Genomic DNA, 19,432 nt, shown 5'->3' on the forward strand with positions numbered 1-19,432 from the left:
AACGCTGGCGGCGCTGCAGAATTAAACGCCGACCTGTCTCCTCACCTAGGAGTCCAGCCTGAGGTGTGCTCCATCCAAGCCACGGCCCATCCAAGGCGGAATGCAACAGTCTTCATTTTAGAGTTTACTCACGAAGGCCCGTTTCACAGACGGAGAAACGGAGGCCGGGAGAGGACAGATGACACTATCATTTGCGGTCGCAGCTCGACATCAGTTCGTCCTGGAACCTTTCACTTTCGTCCCAGAGGGTTAGGGGTCGTCTGTGGATCCTCTCAGCGCCACCTGTGACCTCTAGGGTAGCTCACTTTTTTTTTTTGTAACCCAGCTGGTCCGCCTGTCTTTAATTCAGACTGGGAGCTGCGCTAGGGCATTAATAGGGTCTGACGCCTCTCTGTGCCCCCAAAGTAGCGCCGCACAGGGTCTGGTACATAATACGTGCTACTTTCTAGTCTCTCTCTCTTTTTTTTAAGCTTAATTGGTGAACACAACTGGTTATGACTGCCCCTTCTCCCAGGTTTTTCCGCAGCACCATGGGGCTGTGACACAGTCTCCCAGAGGCCCCCACTTCCCTCCTCCCTTCCTTAAACAGAGCTCTGGCTTTGGCTCTCAGACATTGCATTTCCTGAGAAGAGAGAGGACACAGCTGAGCCCTGGCTCCTGCTTCTGCTCCAGCCAAGATCTGCCCGCCATGGCTCTGGTGCTGATCCTCCAGCTCCTGACCCTCTGTGAGCCACTGCCCTCTTCTCCCTGGGTCTCGGGCTGGTTGGGGTGCAAAGAGACAGGCTCTGGGGACCTGGGCACCCTGAATAGGGAAGGGGAAAGGAAGAGGGCTACTGACTCCCCTGGGGCAGGTGCACCATGGTCAGGCAGCACAATCTGAAGGTTTGGAATTCTAGACCGGAATAAGGGGACAGGACCTAGATCCTTGGGTCCTATCAAGGAAGGACACGGGGGTCCTGAATTCCTGTTCCTGGACAAGGAGAGTGGGGGCAGCATTTTCTGGGTGTTGAGTCAGGAGGGTGCTAACTCCTGGGGATAGCAAGTAGAGTTCAAGATTTCAGAGCAGGAAGAGATGGAGCCAGAACACCTGGGTCTCTGGGAAAGGGGGGAGCTGGTGACCCAGACTCCTGATGCCCAGGGAGAAGACACTGTGGACTCCAATTATTGCCTCCTGGAAAAGGGGGATTCCAGAGGTCTGAACACTGGGTGTAGAGGCAAGAGGGGGCTGGGGCCAGACTTCAGGCTTCTCAAGTAGGTGGGGATTACGAGCCTTGAGTTAGAGCAACTGAGAGAGGACATATGGGTTAGATTCCTGTTTCCCAGAGGAAGGATTTAGATTCCTGAGTTTGCAGCGAGGTAGGACTGGGAGAAGCCTAGCTCTCTGAAAAGACTCAACCCCTCCACCTTCTATAGGGCCTCTGTGTCATGGAGACGTCACTCCAGCTGGTGAGTAATATCGCCCATCCACTCACCTGCAAGCTGCTAGAAGCCCATTTCCAGTTACTCACATTTTATTTTGGTGCTCAGCCTCACCTCAGGTTTCCATATTTCCCTCCCTCTCCTCTCTTCTTTCATCTTTTCCTTCCCTCCCCTCCTTCCTTTCTTTCCTTCTTATCTTCCTTTAGTGACCAGCATAGGTGGGTAGAGAAGACCATGAACTTTGGAGCTAAAGAGACCTAAGCTGGAACCCCACTTTCACCAAGTTATTCATTTACAACTTTGAATGAACCACTGCTTGCTACTCAGTTTCCTTCTCTGTGAAATGGGCTGTTGTGAGGATTTAATAAAACCACCCACATGTACGGGGCACCGGGCTGGCTCAGTCTGTGCAGCATGTGACTCTTGATCTTGGGGTTGTGAGTTTGAGCCCCATGTTGAGTGTAGAGATTACTTAAAAAATAAAGGTATTTAATGAATTTTTAAAAATCACATGTGTAAAACCCTTGACTCAAAGCTTGGCACAGTGTGGGGCTCAAGAAATAGGACCTCTGGCAATGCCAATTATTCACCCATTTGGAAGCCCATTTCCACCAGAGTAGGATCATTCACCCAGAAAGAGCCTTGAGTTTCTTTCCAGGTCTTCTGACTGGTGAGATCTCTGTCTCTCAAACCTCCCCACTACACCACAACTTCAAATAAAAATCTCCTGGAAAACCACTGATACCTTAGCTATCAATTTATTTTATTTTTTAAAAGATTTTATTTATTTGTTTGACAGACAGAGATCACAAGTAGGCAGAGAAGCAGGCGGGGGGTGGGGTGGGGGAAGCAGACTCCCCACTGAGCAAAGAGCCCGATGCAGGACTTGATCCCAGGACCCAAGGATCATGACCTGAGCCAAAGGCAGAGGCTTTAACCCACTGAGCCACTCAGGTGCCCCAGCTATCAATTTATTTTAAATTATTATTTTTAAATGCTAAAGCTAACATATATTCATGGTTTAGAATATGATTCCCAAAGGACATATAACCTCCCTCTTCCCCTTCCTCATCTTCCTTAAATAAGCTCTGAATCCTTACAAGAAATTTCCATGTATTCAGACGCATACATATATTTATATACTCCCTTGTTTTCTTGCCAAGACAAAATGATATTTCATGACACATTGTTCTGCACATTTTCTACTTTACAATCTCTCTTGGAGATGGGGCCATATCGTTATAATTAACTGCATGGTTTTTTTAAAAAAAGATTTTTATTTATTTATTTGACAGATAGAGATCACAAGTAGGCAGAGAGGCAGGCAGAGAGAGAGGAGGAAGCAGGCTCTCTACTGAGCAGAGAGCCCCATGCTGGGCTCAATCCCAGGACCCTGGGATCATGACCTGAGCAGAAGGCAGAGGCTTTAACCCACTGAGCCACCAGGTGCCCATAACTGCATGCTTTTAACAGCTACGGATCATTTGCCACTGTGTAGCTAGGGTCTAGTTGGCCCTCTTCATGCATAGTTAGGTTGTTTCCAGTGTCCTTCCCCAGCCCCACCCCAGTCAGCACCTCAGTGAGTACTCCAGTGTGAGCTTTCTGTGCTGGTGTACGTACCGTTGTCTAGCATGAAACGGTGGAATCATGAGGGTATGCCCTTCGTGTATTTAGATAGAAAGGAATAAACCGCTTTCTCAAAAGGTACACTCAAGTGTACCTACATACCTGTTTCACCGTGTCTTCACCCAAATAGAATATAAACCATTATTTTAAGTTTTGACAACCTGGTAGGCAAAAAAACCCCTGTTGTTTTAATTTTTTTAAATGATTGCTAGTAACATTAAACAACTTCCCCCCCTCCCCATGTGTTTTCTATTGGACTTCCTCTTCTGTGCCCTGCCTGATTCATGTGTTTTGTCCAATTTTCAACTCGGCTGGGTTTGTGATTTCTTTCTATACTCTTAATCTATGTGATGAATGAGTCCTTTCTGCCTGTGATGTTGCTTGCCATCTAGCTCCATTTGTCTATTCTCCTACACAACTTGAAAATTTCGCAGTCATCAAATTAACCTTGTCTCTTCTGGATCTTTTGTTTTATATTTTAAGATCGCTTTCTCCATCCCCAGGACAAATGCATTTTCCTATATGTTCCTCTAATACTTTTACAGTAAAATAAAACAATATAGGTCTTTAATTAACCTGGAATTGGTTTTGGGGAATTTGGTCTGAAATTGGTCTGCGGTAGGGCTATACCTTCTTTTTTATTTTATTTTTTTCTCATATAGATAGCAAGTTTTGGCAACTACTGAAATATGTTGACTATGTCACAAATAGTCTGAAGAGCATTTAAAATTACAGATTTCTGGGACCCGATCCCTTAACACTATGTTTCAAAACCATGGAGTAAAGCTCGGCAGTTGCCCAGCTACGCTCATTTGCAGCGAGGGCTGCCAATCCCTGACTGGGGTCCACCATCTCCCCTATTTTAGAAGCAGGAAACTAAGGATGAGAAAGAGGAAGGGGCTGCCCCAGGTGATTCTCTTCCCACCCCATCTTCTCAGGCTCCCAGGAAGCCCAGGGACGCAGCAGCCCTGTTAATTCAGTCCCCCCAGCCTTATCCCTCAAGCCATCGCTGGGGGCTCAGCCAGCGGCAATTGTAACCCCTGGGGTCAATGTGACCTTGAGGTGCCGGGCACCTCAACCTGCCTGGAGGTTTGCACTCTTCAAGTCTGGGTACATCACCCCTGTGCTGTACCGGGATGTGTCCATGGAGCTGGCAGAGTTCTTCCTGGAGGAGGTGACCCCAGCCCAGGGGGGCAGTTACCACTGCTGCTACAGGAATCCAGGCTGGAATCTGGGTGTCTGGTCTCACCCCAGTGATACGTTGGAACTGCTGGTCACAGGTGAGGTCCTGGCAAGGGTGGGGGCGGTGGGAAGAAGGGACTTTGGGGTGTGATGAGGGATGGAGAAGGAGGGACGGAGAAATACAGGGAGAGATATAGTGAAAGAGACATACGGAGACAGACTTGTACTGACCCAGAGCAACAAGATCTATGAGGGAGAGAGAGAGAACTGGAGAAAGGGGTGATCCTTAACCAGGGGACTGTGCTCCCCAGGTGACCTTTCTGGCAATATCTGGGGACACTGTTTGGTTGTCACTACCACCAGAGATGCTGCAAAATATCCAACAATGCACAGGACAGTCCCCATCCCCACCCCCTACAACAAAGAATTATCCAGATTTGAGCGCTGAGGTTAGGAAGCCTTGGGAGAAATCCAGAACACCAGAAGAAGCAATTCCAGAGGCTGCCTCTGAGATCCAGGGTAGTGAAACATACAGGACCGGACACAGGAAGAGAATTTTGGTGAGGCTTAGGCCAAGAGAGAAAAGGGGACATCGAGGGAGAGAGAGACAGAGCCGCAGAGAAAGGTGCACTTGGGGACAAGACACACAGGGAGCCAGGGACAAGGATGCAAAGGGCACAGACACCGACAGGGAGGCAGAGACACTGTGGGAGACACTGGCAGAGATAAAGAGAGACACGATGTGGGGGAGGTGGTGCAGAGTGAGGTACAGGTTAGAGGGCCGGTGACGCGACTGAGGGAGAGAGGGCAGGCGGGAGGGCATGAGGAGGGAGGTGGAGGACAGGGCTGGGAGGGGCGGGAGCGAAGAGGGGCGAAGGTCCCGCGGCGCAGGGCCACGCCAGCGCTCGTCCCGGTCCATGCCCCTCGCAGACCAGCTACCGCCCCCGTCGCTGGTGGCGCTGCCCGGGCCGGTGGTGGCGCCCGGAGCCAACGTGAGCCTGCGCTGCGCGGGCCGCCTGCGGGGCATGAGCTTCGCCCTGTACCGCGCGGGCGAGGCGGCGCCGCTGCAGTACCGCGACTCTACCGAGTCCTGGGCCGACTTCCCGCTGCCCGGCGCCCGCGCGCCCGGCACCTACAGCTGCTACTACCACACGCCGTCCTCCCCGTACGTGCTGTCGCTGCGCAGCGAGCCGCTGGTCATCCGCGCCGACCACGGTGAGAGCGGCGCGCCCCGGCCCGGCCCGGCCCCTGCTCCGCAGCCCGGGGGTCCAAGCCCCCAGCCTCTCTCCCTGCTTCCCAACCTGGGGGTCAGGACCCTACCCCCTCCTCCCCAAATCCAGGAGTCCAGGACCCCTGACCCTATCCACTACAACTTTGAGACTGGGAGCTGTGTCCCCAGTCTCACCCTGGAGGCTGGAGACCGAGAGGGTGGGGCCCGGACGGTGGGTTCCGGAGCCAAGCCTCTCTCCCTTGCTGTCCTGCAGGCTCAGGCTCCTTGGACTACACACAGGGCAACCTCCTCCGTCTGGGGCTGGCCGGCCTGGTGCTCATCTCTCTGGGCACACTGATTATTCTTGACTGGTGCAGCCAGAACCATGCCCCAGGTGTCAGGCCCTGAGCCCCAGAGGACTGGATACAGAGCTGCAGTGTGAGAAGACCTCCCAGAGGCCAGGATTCCTGGGGTTGGACCGGCCCTCCCAAGAGCTCCACAGTCCCCCTGGCTGTGTCCAGCTTCTGGGTCATAATAAGCTTCCTACAGTGTGTTCTAGCTCCCTTCTGGGTCATTCCTCTAGTAGGTCAGTGGAAGGCTCTATCCGGCTTCCTGGACACAAGGGTTCAATTCCCAGTGCCAGCCACCGCTCACTCACTGGATTATTAAGAAAGAGACCTTTCCCAAGTCTCATTTGCACTGATTGTAAAATGGGCTCACTGGTAATACCCACTTCTTAATCTTGTTGTAGGATAAAGTGGGCAATACAAGCAAAGCCCTTGAAAGTGACTGGCCCGTAGTAAATGCTCAATAAATGTTAGCTATCCTGTATCTGTGGTTTCATCTGGGCTGGAATGAAGTTAGCTTTTTTTCTCCCCCTCCAGTGCACATGAAAAGCTGATCCTTTAAGAAATTCACTGCCACTTCCTTCATGACATCATTGCAAACCTCTTCCGAACCCCTTCTCAGACATTCCCCAAAGGTAGACCGAGATCAGATCAAGGACAACTTCTTCCCTATTTAAAGCTTCATTTGCATGCAGTGCAGGCTGGTTTTCTGAAGCTGTCATTATGATTAAGTGGAGTCCATTGTCAAGGCAACAGCAAGGGCAGTGTGTGCCCTAGAGCTCTGACCTAGACACTTACACCTGATGCCTAGCCTGCTTCCCACGGCTCTTGGTGGCCTCCACAGTTGTAAAGATAATGCAGACCCTTCCCCCTTGCATCCTGTTTGCTCTCCCCTCCTGCCTCTCTCTCTGGAAGGCCTGACTACATTCAGTTTCTCCAGAGTTTATTAATTTAACTTCTGTTTTAATCTTGGTAGCTCAGATGCCTTTATCATCCTCATACACACATTTTCTGTCTCTAAGCACCTCTTACTGCTCCTTTCTTGCTTTATACGTAATTTTGATGGAGCACACATCCTCTTCTGTTACTAAATTTTCCACCGTCCTCTCCTCCTCTCCCCACTTTATGAAGGAGAGGATGCCTTCCATTTTTTGGAAAGTCCCTCCAGGGGGACGGAATAGCCTTGAGCAATCTACAGACCCTCCTGATTTTTTATCTCTGAAAGAGGAGGGGAAGTATCTACAATGTTGGTTGGAGATAACCAAACAAGATAACTTCTCCCCAACATGTCAGAGAGAGATCAGAAGAGCTCAGGTCAGCAGTTTTAACCTATCCTGCCCACCGCCCTTTTGGGGAGACATGAGCAGGAAGCAATGCTTACATCACAGCCCTGTACACAGATCCATTTACATCTATGAACTAGAGTTCGAGTTCTATGAAGCCATATTCACATATTATTTTATTATAATCCACTTTACTAAAAATGCTGATCATGATTCCCTTCACTGATGGAGCAGCTCCCTAACACCCACGATGAGACACGATTTGAGGAAATTGAGCAATATTTGTTGGTGTTCTTTGGTTACAGAAACTGATCTCTGGACTTGTGTAAAGACTGGGAAATTCAAAATACAGCAAAACAGCATAAAACGGTGCTGTTTCAACACCCAGTTCTCCTGGTGGCTGAGATTTGGGTACTGCAATTAAGCAGAACTGAAATTTGAAGTCAGATTAGCTGCCTGGGTCCACTGACTTGCTGAAGGGATGGGAGGAGAGACTGGAAGCAGGATTCTCTGGGTCCGTACTGAGTCCTGATGCGGGACTCCTGCGAAGCATATCCTGGGCTATCTCCCCGTGGACTGGATGTGCATGTGGGAAATCAAGGGGGAAGCAGGGACCCAGTGTCACAGGAGGGACCCAGACCTGGATGGGGCTGCAAAGGCATCAAATCCAGGTTCCTCGTTCTACAGATGGGCAGTGGCGGCATGGAAGGGTGGCACGAAGCCCCCGACAGTCACACGGGAAGTCAGTAGCCCATGAGGGAGGCTCCCCATAAGCTCCTACTTCAGCTCCCTGCATCCGTTCATTCTCCGGTTCCTTTGCCATCCAACCACTCCCCCCACTCACTGTCATCCACTGATTCTCATCCTTGTGTCTTTCAGTCCTACCCAACCATTCATCCCCTTTCCTCTTGCTCTTTTTAAGATTTTATTCATTTATTTGACAGAGAAAGAGACACAGCCAAGAGAGGGGAACACCAGCAGGGGGAGTGGGAAGGGCAGAAGCAGGCTCCCAACAGAGCAGGCAGCCTGATGGATGGACGCATGGGCCGGGCTCAATCCCAGGACCCTGGGATCATGACCTGAGCCAGAAGGCAGCCGCTTATCGACTAAGCCCCGCAGGCGCCCCTCCTCTTGCTCTTATATGAATATATACCCTTCCTTTTGCCCTTACGTATCATCCATTCATTCTTACATTCATTCATTCCTCCCTTTATTAATCAGTTTGTCAATTTATGAATCCACTGACCTATTTATACTTATTCAGTATCCATCGACCAACCTATGCATTTATTTATCCAACAAGCCTGAAGATTTCTTCTTCAGTGGGCAGAGGGGGAGGGGAAGTTGGAAAACTTAATAACAACAGAAGAGGATGTGTGCTCCACCGAATATAGGCATAAATCAGGAAAGCAACACATGAGTGTTGAGTGGTGAGAAGTGTTCTGAGGTGGAAAATGTGTGTATGAAGATGAGAAAGGAATCAAGGCTAACCAGATGAAAAATATAATATTATTGACAGATAATATTGATAGAATATTATTTTTATTTTTAAAGATTTATTTATTTAAATATCTTATTCATTTGTTTGAGAGAGAGAGAGAGAGAAGCAGTACACGTAGTGGGGGGAGCTGCACAGGGAGAGGGAGAAGCAGGCCTCCCGCTGAGCGGGGAGCCCAATATGGAGCTCCATCCCAGAACCCTGGGATTATGACCTGAGCCCAAGGCAGACGCTTAACCAACTGAGCCACCCAGGAGTCCCTATTCATTTATTTGAGAGAGAGAGAGAGAGAGAGAGAGCACATGAGAGCATGGTGACGGGCAGAGGAAGAGGGAGAGAAAATCCTCAAACAGACTCCCCACTGGGCATGAGACTGACATGGGGTTTCATCCCAGGACCCTGAGATCACAGCCTGAGCAGAAACCAAGAGTCGGCTGCCCCACCTGCTGAGCCACCCAGGTGCCCCGGTCACTTCCACTTTTGAAAGAGGAAGAGAAAGGGGAATATTATCACATTTAACTATTGCAAAGCAATTTACTGTTCTTGAGGCAGTGGTTCCTCTTTTTCTTTCTTTCTTTTTTTTTTTTTTTAAGATTTATTTATTTTAGAGAGGGGGAGGGGCAGGGAGAGAGGGAGAGAATCTCAAGCAGACTCCCACTGAACGCGGAGAGCCCCATGTGGGGCTTGATTTCACAACAACCCTGAGATCCCAACCTGAGCCGGAACCAAGAGTCGGATGCCTTCCTGACCGCACCAACCAGGTGCCCCCAGGCCGTGATTCCTTTATTTGTTACCCACAAATGCTCATCACTCCCAGGATGCTCATAAGGCCCTTGTGACAGACCTACTACCAGCTCTCCTTTCTATGTGCTCACGCCTGTGCCAGCACGCCCCTCCTTCTGGTCTCAGACTGGATGCTTCTCCACTGCAGACTGCTACTGGGCCCAAGTGTGTTCCCACAGAGCCCTATCGGACCCGAACTGAATATCTGCACTGTATTCGGATCCTCTCTCTCCCAGACCGAGACCACAGCTACTCCCAAGAGGGACCAGGTGTGTCCGGGGCCTCGCAGTGTGGCCCGCGGAGCTCAGCATGCTGCAGGTGACCCGAGGGAGCTCCATACCTTTGGCCTTGTGCCTTGGGCAGAGTGAGGTCCCCCACCACCCCCACCCAGATGTCCCAATTCCTGGAACCTGGGAAAATGTTGTAGTGGCCAAAGGGCCCTCACAGGTGTGATGAAATACAGCATCATGAGGTGGCGGTGGGAGTGGGGTTATCCCAGATTATTTAGGTCCCGTGCAGCCACAAGGGTCCTTATTTGTAAGAGGGAAGGGATCCGAGTCAGGGAAGCGATGTAGACACGGAAGCAGAGGTCAGCATGATGCAGGATCACGAGCCAAGGAACGCGGGCTCCTCCAAATCTGGAAAAGTCAATGAAGTGGATTCTGCCCTAGAGCCTCCAGAAGGAATGCAGCCTCTCAACCCATTTCGGACTTCTGACCTCCAGAACGCAAGGATAAAAAATTTATGTTTAGGCCACTACTTTGTGACCCTCTGTCACGACAGTAAGAGCAAAACTAATACTGTCAACTTCAAGGGAACCTCTTTCCTCTTCCCACAAACCCAGGCATGTTCGCCCTTAGGATTTTCATTTCTGTCCCCAACCCTGTTTGTCCCCCCAAGTTCCCACTCATCTACTTGCACACATCTGTTGAATGCTCACCACGGGCGGCATGCTGTGTTGGCGGCAGGTGCAAGCCTGAAGCTCAGGGGGAGAAGCTTTAACCGAATTGCGGTGTGTACCGTATTGTTTAGGGAGCACCTCAAGTGGCTGTAAAAAATGGATCCCCTCCAAGGAAAAAACTATGTGATTTTATTTCTCGGGGCGCCTGGGTGGCTCAGTTAGCTTTGTGCCTTCGGCTCGGGTCATGATTCTGGGGTCCTGGGATCGAGCCCTACATTGGGCTCCCTGCTCGGCAGGGAGCCTGCTTCTCCTGTGCCTGCCTCTCCCCCTGCTTGTGCTCCCTCTCTCTGTCAAGTAAATAAATAAAAAATCTTTAAAAACATTTATTTCTCTCTCACTTAACAGTATGCTGTTGAAACAGCCTAGGGCCATTATAACAGCTCTGCTTTTGTCGACATGTGGCTTTCCTACATGGTTCTGAGCCAGCATGAAGGGAGGAAGAGAGAGAGAGAGAGAAAGAGAGAAATCACATGGTCATTTTTAAAGAGTGGGACCCCGGATTTGAACATGTGTCTTCTGCTCTCATCCCATTGGCCAGAACTCAGTTCCACGGCCAGGTCTAGCTGCAAAAGTGGCTGGGTTCCAGTGTGTGCCCTTCTAAAAATGGGGGGCTCCTGCTACTTAAAGGAAGAAGAAGGGGCACCAGGGTGGCTCAGTGGGTTAAGCCTCTGCCTTCGGCCCAGGTCATGATCTCAGGGTCCTGGGATCGAGCTCCGCATCGGGCTCTCTGCTGGGCGGGGAGCCTGCTTCCCCTCCTCTCTCTGCCTGTTGCTCTGCCTACTTGTGATCTCTCCCTCTGTCAAATAAATAAATAAAATCTTTAAAAAAAAAAAAAAAGGAAGAAGGAAACTTGGGTTCTAGGAACCTGTGAGCCATCTCCATCAGTACAGCTATAGCAAAAAAGAAGAGGGAGATTTGAAAGCCTGTCTTCAAGGATCTGATCTCATCTCGGAGATCTCGGATGGCTTTGCTGAAATGCAGAGGTGAGATCTGAACGTTGAGCAGACTTCACTATAGGTGAAGGTGCTGGAAGCCCAGCAGGTGCAGAGGCCCCCTGCGGAGGAGGGATGGCGATGGGGAGCGGTGGGGAGGGGAAGCAGTAGCGGTGGGGAGGGGAAGCAGTGTGCTACTGCCACCTTGTGGTCACATCTTTTCCCCGGAAATCCCTGAACGCCCTAACAGGCGCTTCAGGGGACTGTAGCCATCCTCCTCTATTCTGGCTGGACACTGAGTTGTGACTGGCAGCGACCCCTGTCGCTTCCGAGCTGGAGCGTGTCACCGTAAGGGCTCCCTCCTCCCCACTCCGTGCTCTCTCTTCTCCTGGACACAGTGACCAGCAATGTTGGAGATGGCGGCTGCTCCACTGGTCTGCATGCCTGAGGGACCAGGATGAACCGCGGCCCCAGCCACGAGTTTCTACGACAGTCTCCCTGCCCCACCAGACTCCAGGCACTCCTCCCAGGAGCCCATCGAATACCACCATCTTTTTGTCCACTTGTCTCAGTCAACTCGGGCTTTTAAAAAATGCCATTCACTGGGTGGCTGGAACAACAGAAACTTACTTCTCACTGTTCTGGAGGCTGGGATGTCTGAGACCAGAGTGCCAGCATGGTTCTTGTGAAAGCCCTCTCCCTGGCTGGCAGTGGTCTCTTGTATTCTCACAAGGCAGGGAGAGAGAGGGAGAGGGAGGGGGGGCGAGGACGGAGAGAAAGAGATCCAGGGTTTCTCTCATGTCTCTTCTTTTAAGTAGGACACTAATCCCAACCATAGGATCTCCACCCCCATAATGTCATCTAAACCTAATCACCTCCCAAAGGTCCCACCTCTTAATACCAGCACACTGGGGGCTAGGGGCTTGATCACAAGAATTTGGGGGAGAACCCGACATTTAGCTGGTAACAGCATCCGTTTGGAGATCCGGTATCCCCTGCTTATTTTTAAAGAATTATGGAAAGTTCAGGCCGTGGGAAGGGGGTGGGGAGGCTCTTCTATGGGATCCTGGAAACCCTTCCCACGTCCGCAGAGTCAGACGCTGGCCCTGCAGCTACTCCGAGTCTGGGCACAGTGCCTTGGGATCCTCCTGGAACATGAGAAGACGAGAGGCTAGTGGGAGCCTCTGGGAGGCTGGGAGCCCGTGTCCCACTCACATTACTTCCCCCGGGAAACTTTCGCCACACGCCTTCGAGGTGCTTCTCAAGTTCCAGTGAGCTGAGGCGCTTTCTGCCCTTTCCCCTCAGACGAGAGGCAGTAGATAAGCACACTTAACCACAGTCTAGATTGCGCTTTTGTGATTCAGTGGCCTTTGTTTCTGGTTCCTGGCACAGAGCTCCTAAACCCCTTACTTCCTCAGTGACGGGAGCATATTTTGTGCAAAGGAGGCCACTCTTGATGAGCCTCTAGGTACCTTGGGGATGGGGGCGGTCGTCAGAAAGGCCAGCCATGCAACTAGAAACTTGGAAACTTTAGCACCAGCCCCATTTCTGGGGAGAGGGGGAAAGGCTGGATATTGAGTGAGTCACTCAATGGCCAATAATTTAATCAATCGTGCCTCTGTAATGGAATAATGTAATGTGATAAAGATTATTTAAGAAATCTGGTTAGGAACACCTGGATGGCTCAGTTGATTAAGCATCTGACTCTTGATCTCAGGGCAGTGAGATCCCCGTGTTGGACTCCATGCTGGGTATGGAGCCTGCTTGAAATTAGTCAGTCAGTCTGGTTAAAGTATGAAGGTGAAAGCTTTGCCCAAAGTATCACTTTTGTTCCCTGATGCAAGTAGGAGAATGATGCAAATATTCATTCATGACTTTTTACTAAACTCTTCTCTGTTGAAATAAATCTATGCACAGAAGTGATATTTAAACAAGAGTCTTATAAGAGTCTCAAGACTTTAAAAATTGTCACCACATCTGTTGAAAATCACCTTCAAAGAAACGCCTGTCATTATAGTTGGTTTCTCTCCTTGATAATCCATTACCTTGTTGATTTTTCTGTGTCACTAAATGGAGAGACAAGTAAGCCCTGTCAAGACAATTGTCTCAGGGGCATGGCGCTTGTCTCCCAAAGGAATGGTATGAAAATCATAAAAACCTACGATGTGCTTGATTTCTTATTTTCACAAAGAGATTGAAAATGTTGTCTTATTTAAATTAGCATATCTATCAAATACAGTTTGTAGACTTGTAGTTTTCAGATTTGAATCCTGATTTTTAAAAGAAAACTGACAAAAAGAGTGTATTTGAGATGATTGAGGACATTTGGATCCTGGCGGGACATTAGAAGGTATCAAGGAAGGACTGTTAGTTTTCCTGGGATGATACTGCTTTGGTGGTTACATATTTTTTTTTAAAGATTCTCATCTGAAAAAGATAGCTGTGTACTGAAAAATTGGGGGATTAAAAAGATGAGTTCACAAGAGAAGTCACTCAGTAAAATTTAACTATTACTTTATAGCTACTATATATTACTTCTTTGTCTGATTGCTGTGGCTAGGACTTCTAGCACAATGTTGAGTGCAAGTGGTGGGAATGGACATCACATATATATATGTACGTGTGTGTATATGCGTGTGTATATGTTTGTGTGTTTATACACATACACATATATATGTACATACTATATATAGCTCCTGACTATTATTTAAAGTTATTTTTTAGTATGGTTGACACTACTGTTTTCAGGTGCACAACAGAGTGACATGGCTTCTCTCTTTGTTACGCTGTGCTCACCACACTGTAGCTGCCATCCGTCTCCACGCAGCACTAGCACAGTATCAGGGATACATTCCCTGTGCTCTCCCTTTTATTCCTGTGACTCATTCATTCCGTGGCTGGAAGCTGAATCTCCCTCTCCCCTTCACCCATTTTGCCCATCCCTACCCCCTCCCTTTCTTTCTGGAGACCATCCACTTGTTTTCTGTGTTATTAGGTTTGATTCTGCTTTCTGTTTATCCACTTGTTTTTTAGTTGGATTTCACATATGAATGAAATCATACAGTATTTGTCTTTCTCAGTCTGACCTACTTCACTTAGCATAATACCCTCTAGGTCCATCCATGTTGTTGCAAATGACAAGATCTCACCCTTTTTATGGCTGCATAATATTCGTGTGTGTGTGCATGTGTGTGACTTCTTTATCCATTCATCTATTGATGGACAGTTAGGTTGCTTCCACATCTTGACTGCTGAAAATAATGCTGCAATAAACATAAGGGTGTATATGTCTCTTCGAATTAGAGTTTTCATTTTCTTGCATAAACATCCAGTTGTGGAATTATTGGATCATAAGGTATTTCTATTTTTAATTTTTTTAGGACCCTCCATACTGTGGCTGCACCAGTTTGCATTCCCACCAACAGTGCAAGAAGGCTCTCTTTTCTCTACCCTTGTCAATACTTTTATATCTTGTTTCATTACAAACATTTTTTTAAATTGTAACCATTCAGACAGATACCTCATCATGATTTTGGTTTGCATTTCCCTACTGATGTTGATGCTGCTCATCTTTTCATGTGTTGGTTGGCCACTGGTATGTCTTCTTTTAATTGGATTGTTTGTGTTTTTTCTGATGTTGGGTTGTATAAGTTCTTCATATACTTTGAGTATTAACTTCTTATCAGATATACCATTTGCAAATATTTTCTCCCATTTAGTAGGTTGCCTTTCTGTCTTGTTGATGGTTTCCTTTGCTGTGCAAAAACTCTGTTTTGATGTAGTCTCAATAGTTTATTTTAACCTTTTTCCTTTCACCTTAGGAGACATATCTAGAAAGATGTTGCTATGACTGATGTCAGGAAAATTACTCTCTGTGTTGTTTTCTAAGATTTTTATGGTTTCAGGTCTCTTAGATCAGGAACAAGACAAGGATGTCAGTTTCCACCACTTTTATTCAAATTGTCCTAGAAGTCCTAGCTACAGCAATCAGACAAGAAAAAGAAGTAAGAGATATTTAACTGGTAAGGAAGAAGTAAAATTTTCACTATTTGCAGATGACATGATATTGCACATAGAAAACCCTAAAGACTCCACCAAAAACAAAACAAAACACCAAACTTGGGTGCCTGGGTGGCTCAGTGGGTTAAGCCTCTGTCTTCAGCTCAGGTCATGGTCTCAGTGTCCTGAGATCGAGTCCCCCATCGGGCTCTCTGCTTAGCAGGGAGCCTGCTTCCCCCCTCTCTCTCTGCCTGCCTCTCTGCTTATTGTGATCTCTCTCTGTCAAATAAGTAAATAAAATCTTTTTAAAAATTTCTTTAAAAAACCCACCAAACCTACTAGAAGGAATAAATGAATTCAGAAAAGTTGCAGGATATAAAATAGATATCCAGAGATTGGTAGCATTTCTATATACATTAATAATGAAGTAGCAGAAAAAGAAAACAATCCAATCAGAATTGCACCAAAAAGAATAAAATACCTAGGAATAAATTTAACCAAGGAGGTGAAAGTCCTATACACAGAAAACTGTAAAACACTGATGAAAGAAATTGAAGGAACGGAAAGGCATTCCATGCTTGTGGATGACAAGAATTGATATTGATAAAATGCCCATAGTACCCAAAGCAATCTACAGACCCAATGTGATCCCTATCAAAATATCAAAGCATTTTTCACAGAACCAGAACAAATAATACTAAAATTTAAATGGAACACAAAGACCCCAAAATGGCCAAAGCAACAAAATCTTCTATCAGGCATAAGCACGGGGCCCTGATCTATTTCCCCTCTACCCCGAAAGGCAACCATAACCTGGTGCAAGTTCATTTCTTTTCTTTTTTTTTTTTTTTTAAAGATTTTATTTATTTATTTGACAGACAGAGATCACAAGTAGGCAGAGTGGCACGCAGAGAGAGAGAGGAGGAAGCAGGCTCTCTGCCAAGCAGAGAACCTGATGCGGGGCTCGATCCCAGGACCCTGGGACCATGACCTGAGCTGAAGGCAGAAGCTTTAACCCACTGAGCCACCCAGGCGCCCCAGTCTTTCTTTTTTTTTTTTAAGATCTCTTTTTTTTTTAATTTGAGAGAGTGAGTACGCCTGAACACATGAGCAGGGGAGAGGCAGAGAGAGAGGGAGAAGCAGGCTCTCCACTGAACAGGGAGCCCAATACGGGACTCGATCCCAGGACCCTGAGATCATGATCTGAGCTGAAGGCAGACGTTTAACCCACTAAGCCAGCCAGGCTCCTGGAAATTTTCCTTTTTAAACACTGCTGTAAACATAACATGGGAGCACCTGGGTGGCTCAGTGGGTTAAGCATCTGCCTTCAGCTCAGGTCATGATCCCAGGGTCTTGGGATCAAGCCCCATATCAGGCTCCCTGCTCATCGAGGACCCTGCTTCTCCCTCTCTCTCTGCCTGCCTCTCTGCCTACTTGTGATCTCTCTCTCTCTCTCTTGATCTGTCAAATAAATAAATAAATAAATCTTAAAAAAAAAAAAAAAACAACTACACAGAACGTGCACCATCTCAGCCATGTTTAGATGCATGGGTCCATGACGCTAAGTACATTCACCCGTTGGGCAGCCACCACCACCGTCCACAGATCTCCTCGTGCTGCACAGCTAGAACTCTGTGCCCATCAAACCATGCCTCCCACTCCCCTCCCCCAAACCCTGGTTCCACCGTCTACCTTCTGTCTCTACGAATCTGACTGCTCTATGGACCTCATTGAAGGGACTCGTACGGTATTTGTCTTTTTGTGTCTGACTCATTTCATTGAACATAATGTTCACCCCCATTGTGGCAGGTGTCAGAATGCCTTTCCTTTCAGAGGCTGAATAATATTCCATTGTGTGTATAGACCACATTTTGTTTGTCCGTTTATTCGTCAATGGACACTTGGGTTGTCTCTACCTCGTGTACTGTGAACATGGATGGAGAAGTATATCTTTAAGATTCTACTTTCAGTCCTTCTGAATATACGCCCAGAAGCGGAATTGCTAGTCAGTGATTAATTTAATTCTGTTTTCAAGCTGCAGTGAAGCCCCAGAGTCAGGGGTTGTGACTTTGCTTTTTGGTGCCCCATGGAAGGCATGCACCTGCTTCTTTTCCAGTTCCTGTAATTGTATCAACATTTCTTGTCCTACATTTGCTCCTTCCTCTTTCCCTTTCTTCCTTCTTAGCTTTTGCCCTCCTAATGAATCCCTTTACTGTGTTTCAGTGAGGTTTTGGGAAGAGATATGTCTGCCCCATCTGCATGGTTCTGTGGAAGTTCTTGTATCTGTCCCTAAATCCAGCAGTCCCAGATTCTAAGCTTTACAAAAATTCACTTCTTTTTTAAACTTTGAGTTTTTTCATCCCACAACACCTCACTTAAAATTTCTAAAGGCTTAAATTTCAGTAACATCTAATGGGGTAAAATTAACTTATCAGTTTCAGCCAATTTAGAAAGCACATATAAGCAAAAGGAACAAAAAAAAATATCGAGCACGATTCTACTACTCAGAGTAAAACACTTTAAATAAACTAGATTTACCTTCTAGATTTTTCCATGTGCACATCAGCCCCTGCCCGTCGCCTGGGTCAGCCATCTGGGTTGTCTCTCACTGTCTACACCACCACTAGATGTAGAATACAGCTCCTCGAGTTCTCCTGAAGAGCCTCCTTCCACCCGAGACCTAATGACAGGGGATTTCACAGAAGAGATTTCACGGAGGAGATAGTTCCCATCGTGTCCTGCCTGCCAGTGAGGGTTCTTCTGTCTTACCTTTTTTTTATAGGGCTGTTGCCACATTCTCCTGGATCCCCACCGCTCCCTGATGCCCTACGGCTTCCCACCTCTTTGCCCTCAGCTCTGACCCCATTGCTGCCCTCAGCGTCCCTGGGACATTACCCAGAAGTTGTGCACGTCACTTCACTCTCATCCTGTGACCAAAAGGGCCCACAGTTTCCTGAAGGAGAGAATTATTGTTTGTTTGTTTGTTTAATATTTATTTGAAGGGATGGGCAGAGGAAGAGGGAGAGAGAGAATCAGACTCCCCACTAAGTGCAGAGCCCAACATAGGGCTCCATCTCACGACCCTGAGATCACAACCTGAGCTGCACCCAAGAGTCAGATGCCCAAATGACTCAGCCACCCAGTGCCCCGAAAGAAATGTAGTTCTTATTCTGGATCACTGGGAGCCCAGGTATTTGCTGTCACTGTGCAGAAGGGGATGATGGTGATTGGGTTCCCACCGGCCCCATCTCCCATGTTTTGCATATTCATGGTTATGCCCTAGAAGTGGGTGACTGACTTCGTGCTTTTGGGAGGACTCAGTGTGTCAAGCCCATGGGAAGTGGCTTGAGAGCATGTTGCAACAGTCATTTCCGGATAGTCTAGAAGACAGAAACGGGTTGTGCAGAGTGGAGGATTGAAACACCAGGGGCAAAGCTGTTCCTGCACGTCCTGGAGTCAAGACAACATCTTGGCTTCTCACCGACAAAAAGACTGACGGAAGATCCTTGGAAGAAGCTTGTGGGTGCCGCCATGATGTCCCAGCTGCTGGCTCTGCTCTGCACTGGTATGTTGTCAGGGGGCGGGGGGGCAGCTACTGGAAGGGTGGGGCTGGGCTGCGGTAGCAGCTGGAGTTGGTGGGGCTTGTGGGGTGGGTAATGGTGTGGGGTGAATAAACACAGGCTAGAACCTTCCATTCCCTGAATGCAAATTAGGTGCAAGGAGAGGTGTTGGGTGCTTTACACACATTCTCCCGTTTCCCCAAACTCAGTCATCCCTGAACTTCCCCCATGACATTTTCCTCTATGTACGTGATCGCTGTATTCTTTCCCACGTGATCTTCCTCTTCAAATTTCCCAGGTTTTTATATTATTATTTTTGTACTCAACTCTATTTTAAAAGAAAACCTGTAAAACACTTCTATTAGTAGAAAATCAGTGTCCCTCATCAAAAACAGACCCTGATCACCTCTGGTCCATGGTTTCCTGGGTCCTGTTTCTGAGAAGAGGCAGTGATTCTGGGAAGCCAGCTTCCATCAAGCAGCTGGCTGTGATATTCTTCCATGGGATCCAAGAGAGAACCAAGAACAGAGAAGAGAGACTTTCTCACACAGGCTCAGTGACCCTTCCTCTCCCGTCATTGTATGACCTGAAGTCACCTTCCATCTCTTAGAAAAAGCCTCCCAAATAGTTCT

The 19,432-nt window shown here is 48.0% G+C and overlaps 2 protein-coding genes and 1 long non-coding RNA gene across 8 annotated transcripts in view; 2 read left to right on the forward strand and 1 right to left on the reverse strand.

The window, feature by feature from the left end:
* Positions 1-6,268, forward strand: OSCAR (osteoclast associated Ig-like receptor). The gene is made up of 6 exons (XM_059153674.1): positions 1-296; positions 590-725; positions 1,414-1,446; positions 3,984-4,325; positions 5,158-5,442; positions 5,712-6,268. The coding sequence occupies exons 2-6, from the start codon at positions 689-691 to the stop codon at positions 5,843-5,845; spliced, it is 831 nt and encodes a 276-aa protein (XP_059009657.1). The 5' UTR covers positions 1-296; positions 590-688; the 3' UTR covers positions 5,846-6,268.
* The window catches only part of LOC131818908 (uncharacterized), a 21,925-nt gene continuing 6,760 nt past the window's right edge, over positions 4,268-19,432 (reverse strand). For both annotated transcript variants that reach the window (XR_009348963.1, XR_009348962.1), the window contains exons 4-5: positions 17,779-17,920; positions 4,268-4,365 (exon numbers count right to left, since the gene is read on the reverse strand). This is a non-coding gene — a long non-coding RNA (uncharacterized LOC131818908). The remainder of the gene's footprint in view (positions 4,366-17,778; positions 17,921-19,432) is intronic.
* LOC131818881 (T-cell-interacting, activating receptor on myeloid cells protein 1-like) overlaps positions 18,565-19,432 on the forward strand; it is a 12,235-nt gene continuing 11,367 nt past the window's right edge. For 2 of the 5 annotated variants that reach the window (XM_059153657.1, XM_059153659.1), the window contains exon 1: positions 18,565-18,805. In XM_059153657.1, coding sequence (XP_059009640.1) covers positions 18,772-18,805 — 34 coding nt within the window. In that variant the 5' untranslated portion in view covers positions 18,565-18,771. The remainder of the gene's footprint in view (positions 18,806-19,432) is intronic. The other 3 variants (XM_059153658.1, XM_059153656.1, XM_059153655.1) reach the window with 3 other exon arrangements.

This window comes from Mustela lutreola, chromosome 16 (genome assembly GCF_030435805.1).
Source record: "Mustela lutreola isolate mMusLut2 chromosome 16, mMusLut2.pri, whole genome shotgun sequence".
In the NCBI taxonomy this organism is placed as follows: Eukaryota; Metazoa; Chordata; class Mammalia; order Carnivora; family Mustelidae; genus Mustela; species Mustela lutreola.

Excerpts from the sequence above, each read along its gene's own strand:
- OSCAR (XM_059153674.1), top strand. The coding sequence starts at position 689 with ATGGCTCTGGTGCTGATCCTCCAGCTCCTGACCCTCT. Across the intron at positions 726-1,413 it reads CCTCCAGCTCCTGACCCTCT|GGCCTCTGTGTCATGGAGAC; the intron begins GTGAGCCACTGC and ends CACCTTCTATAG. Across the intron at positions 1,447-3,983 it reads TGGAGACGTCACTCCAGCTG|GCTCCCAGGAAGCCCAGGGA; the intron begins GTGAGTAATATC and ends CCATCTTCTCAG.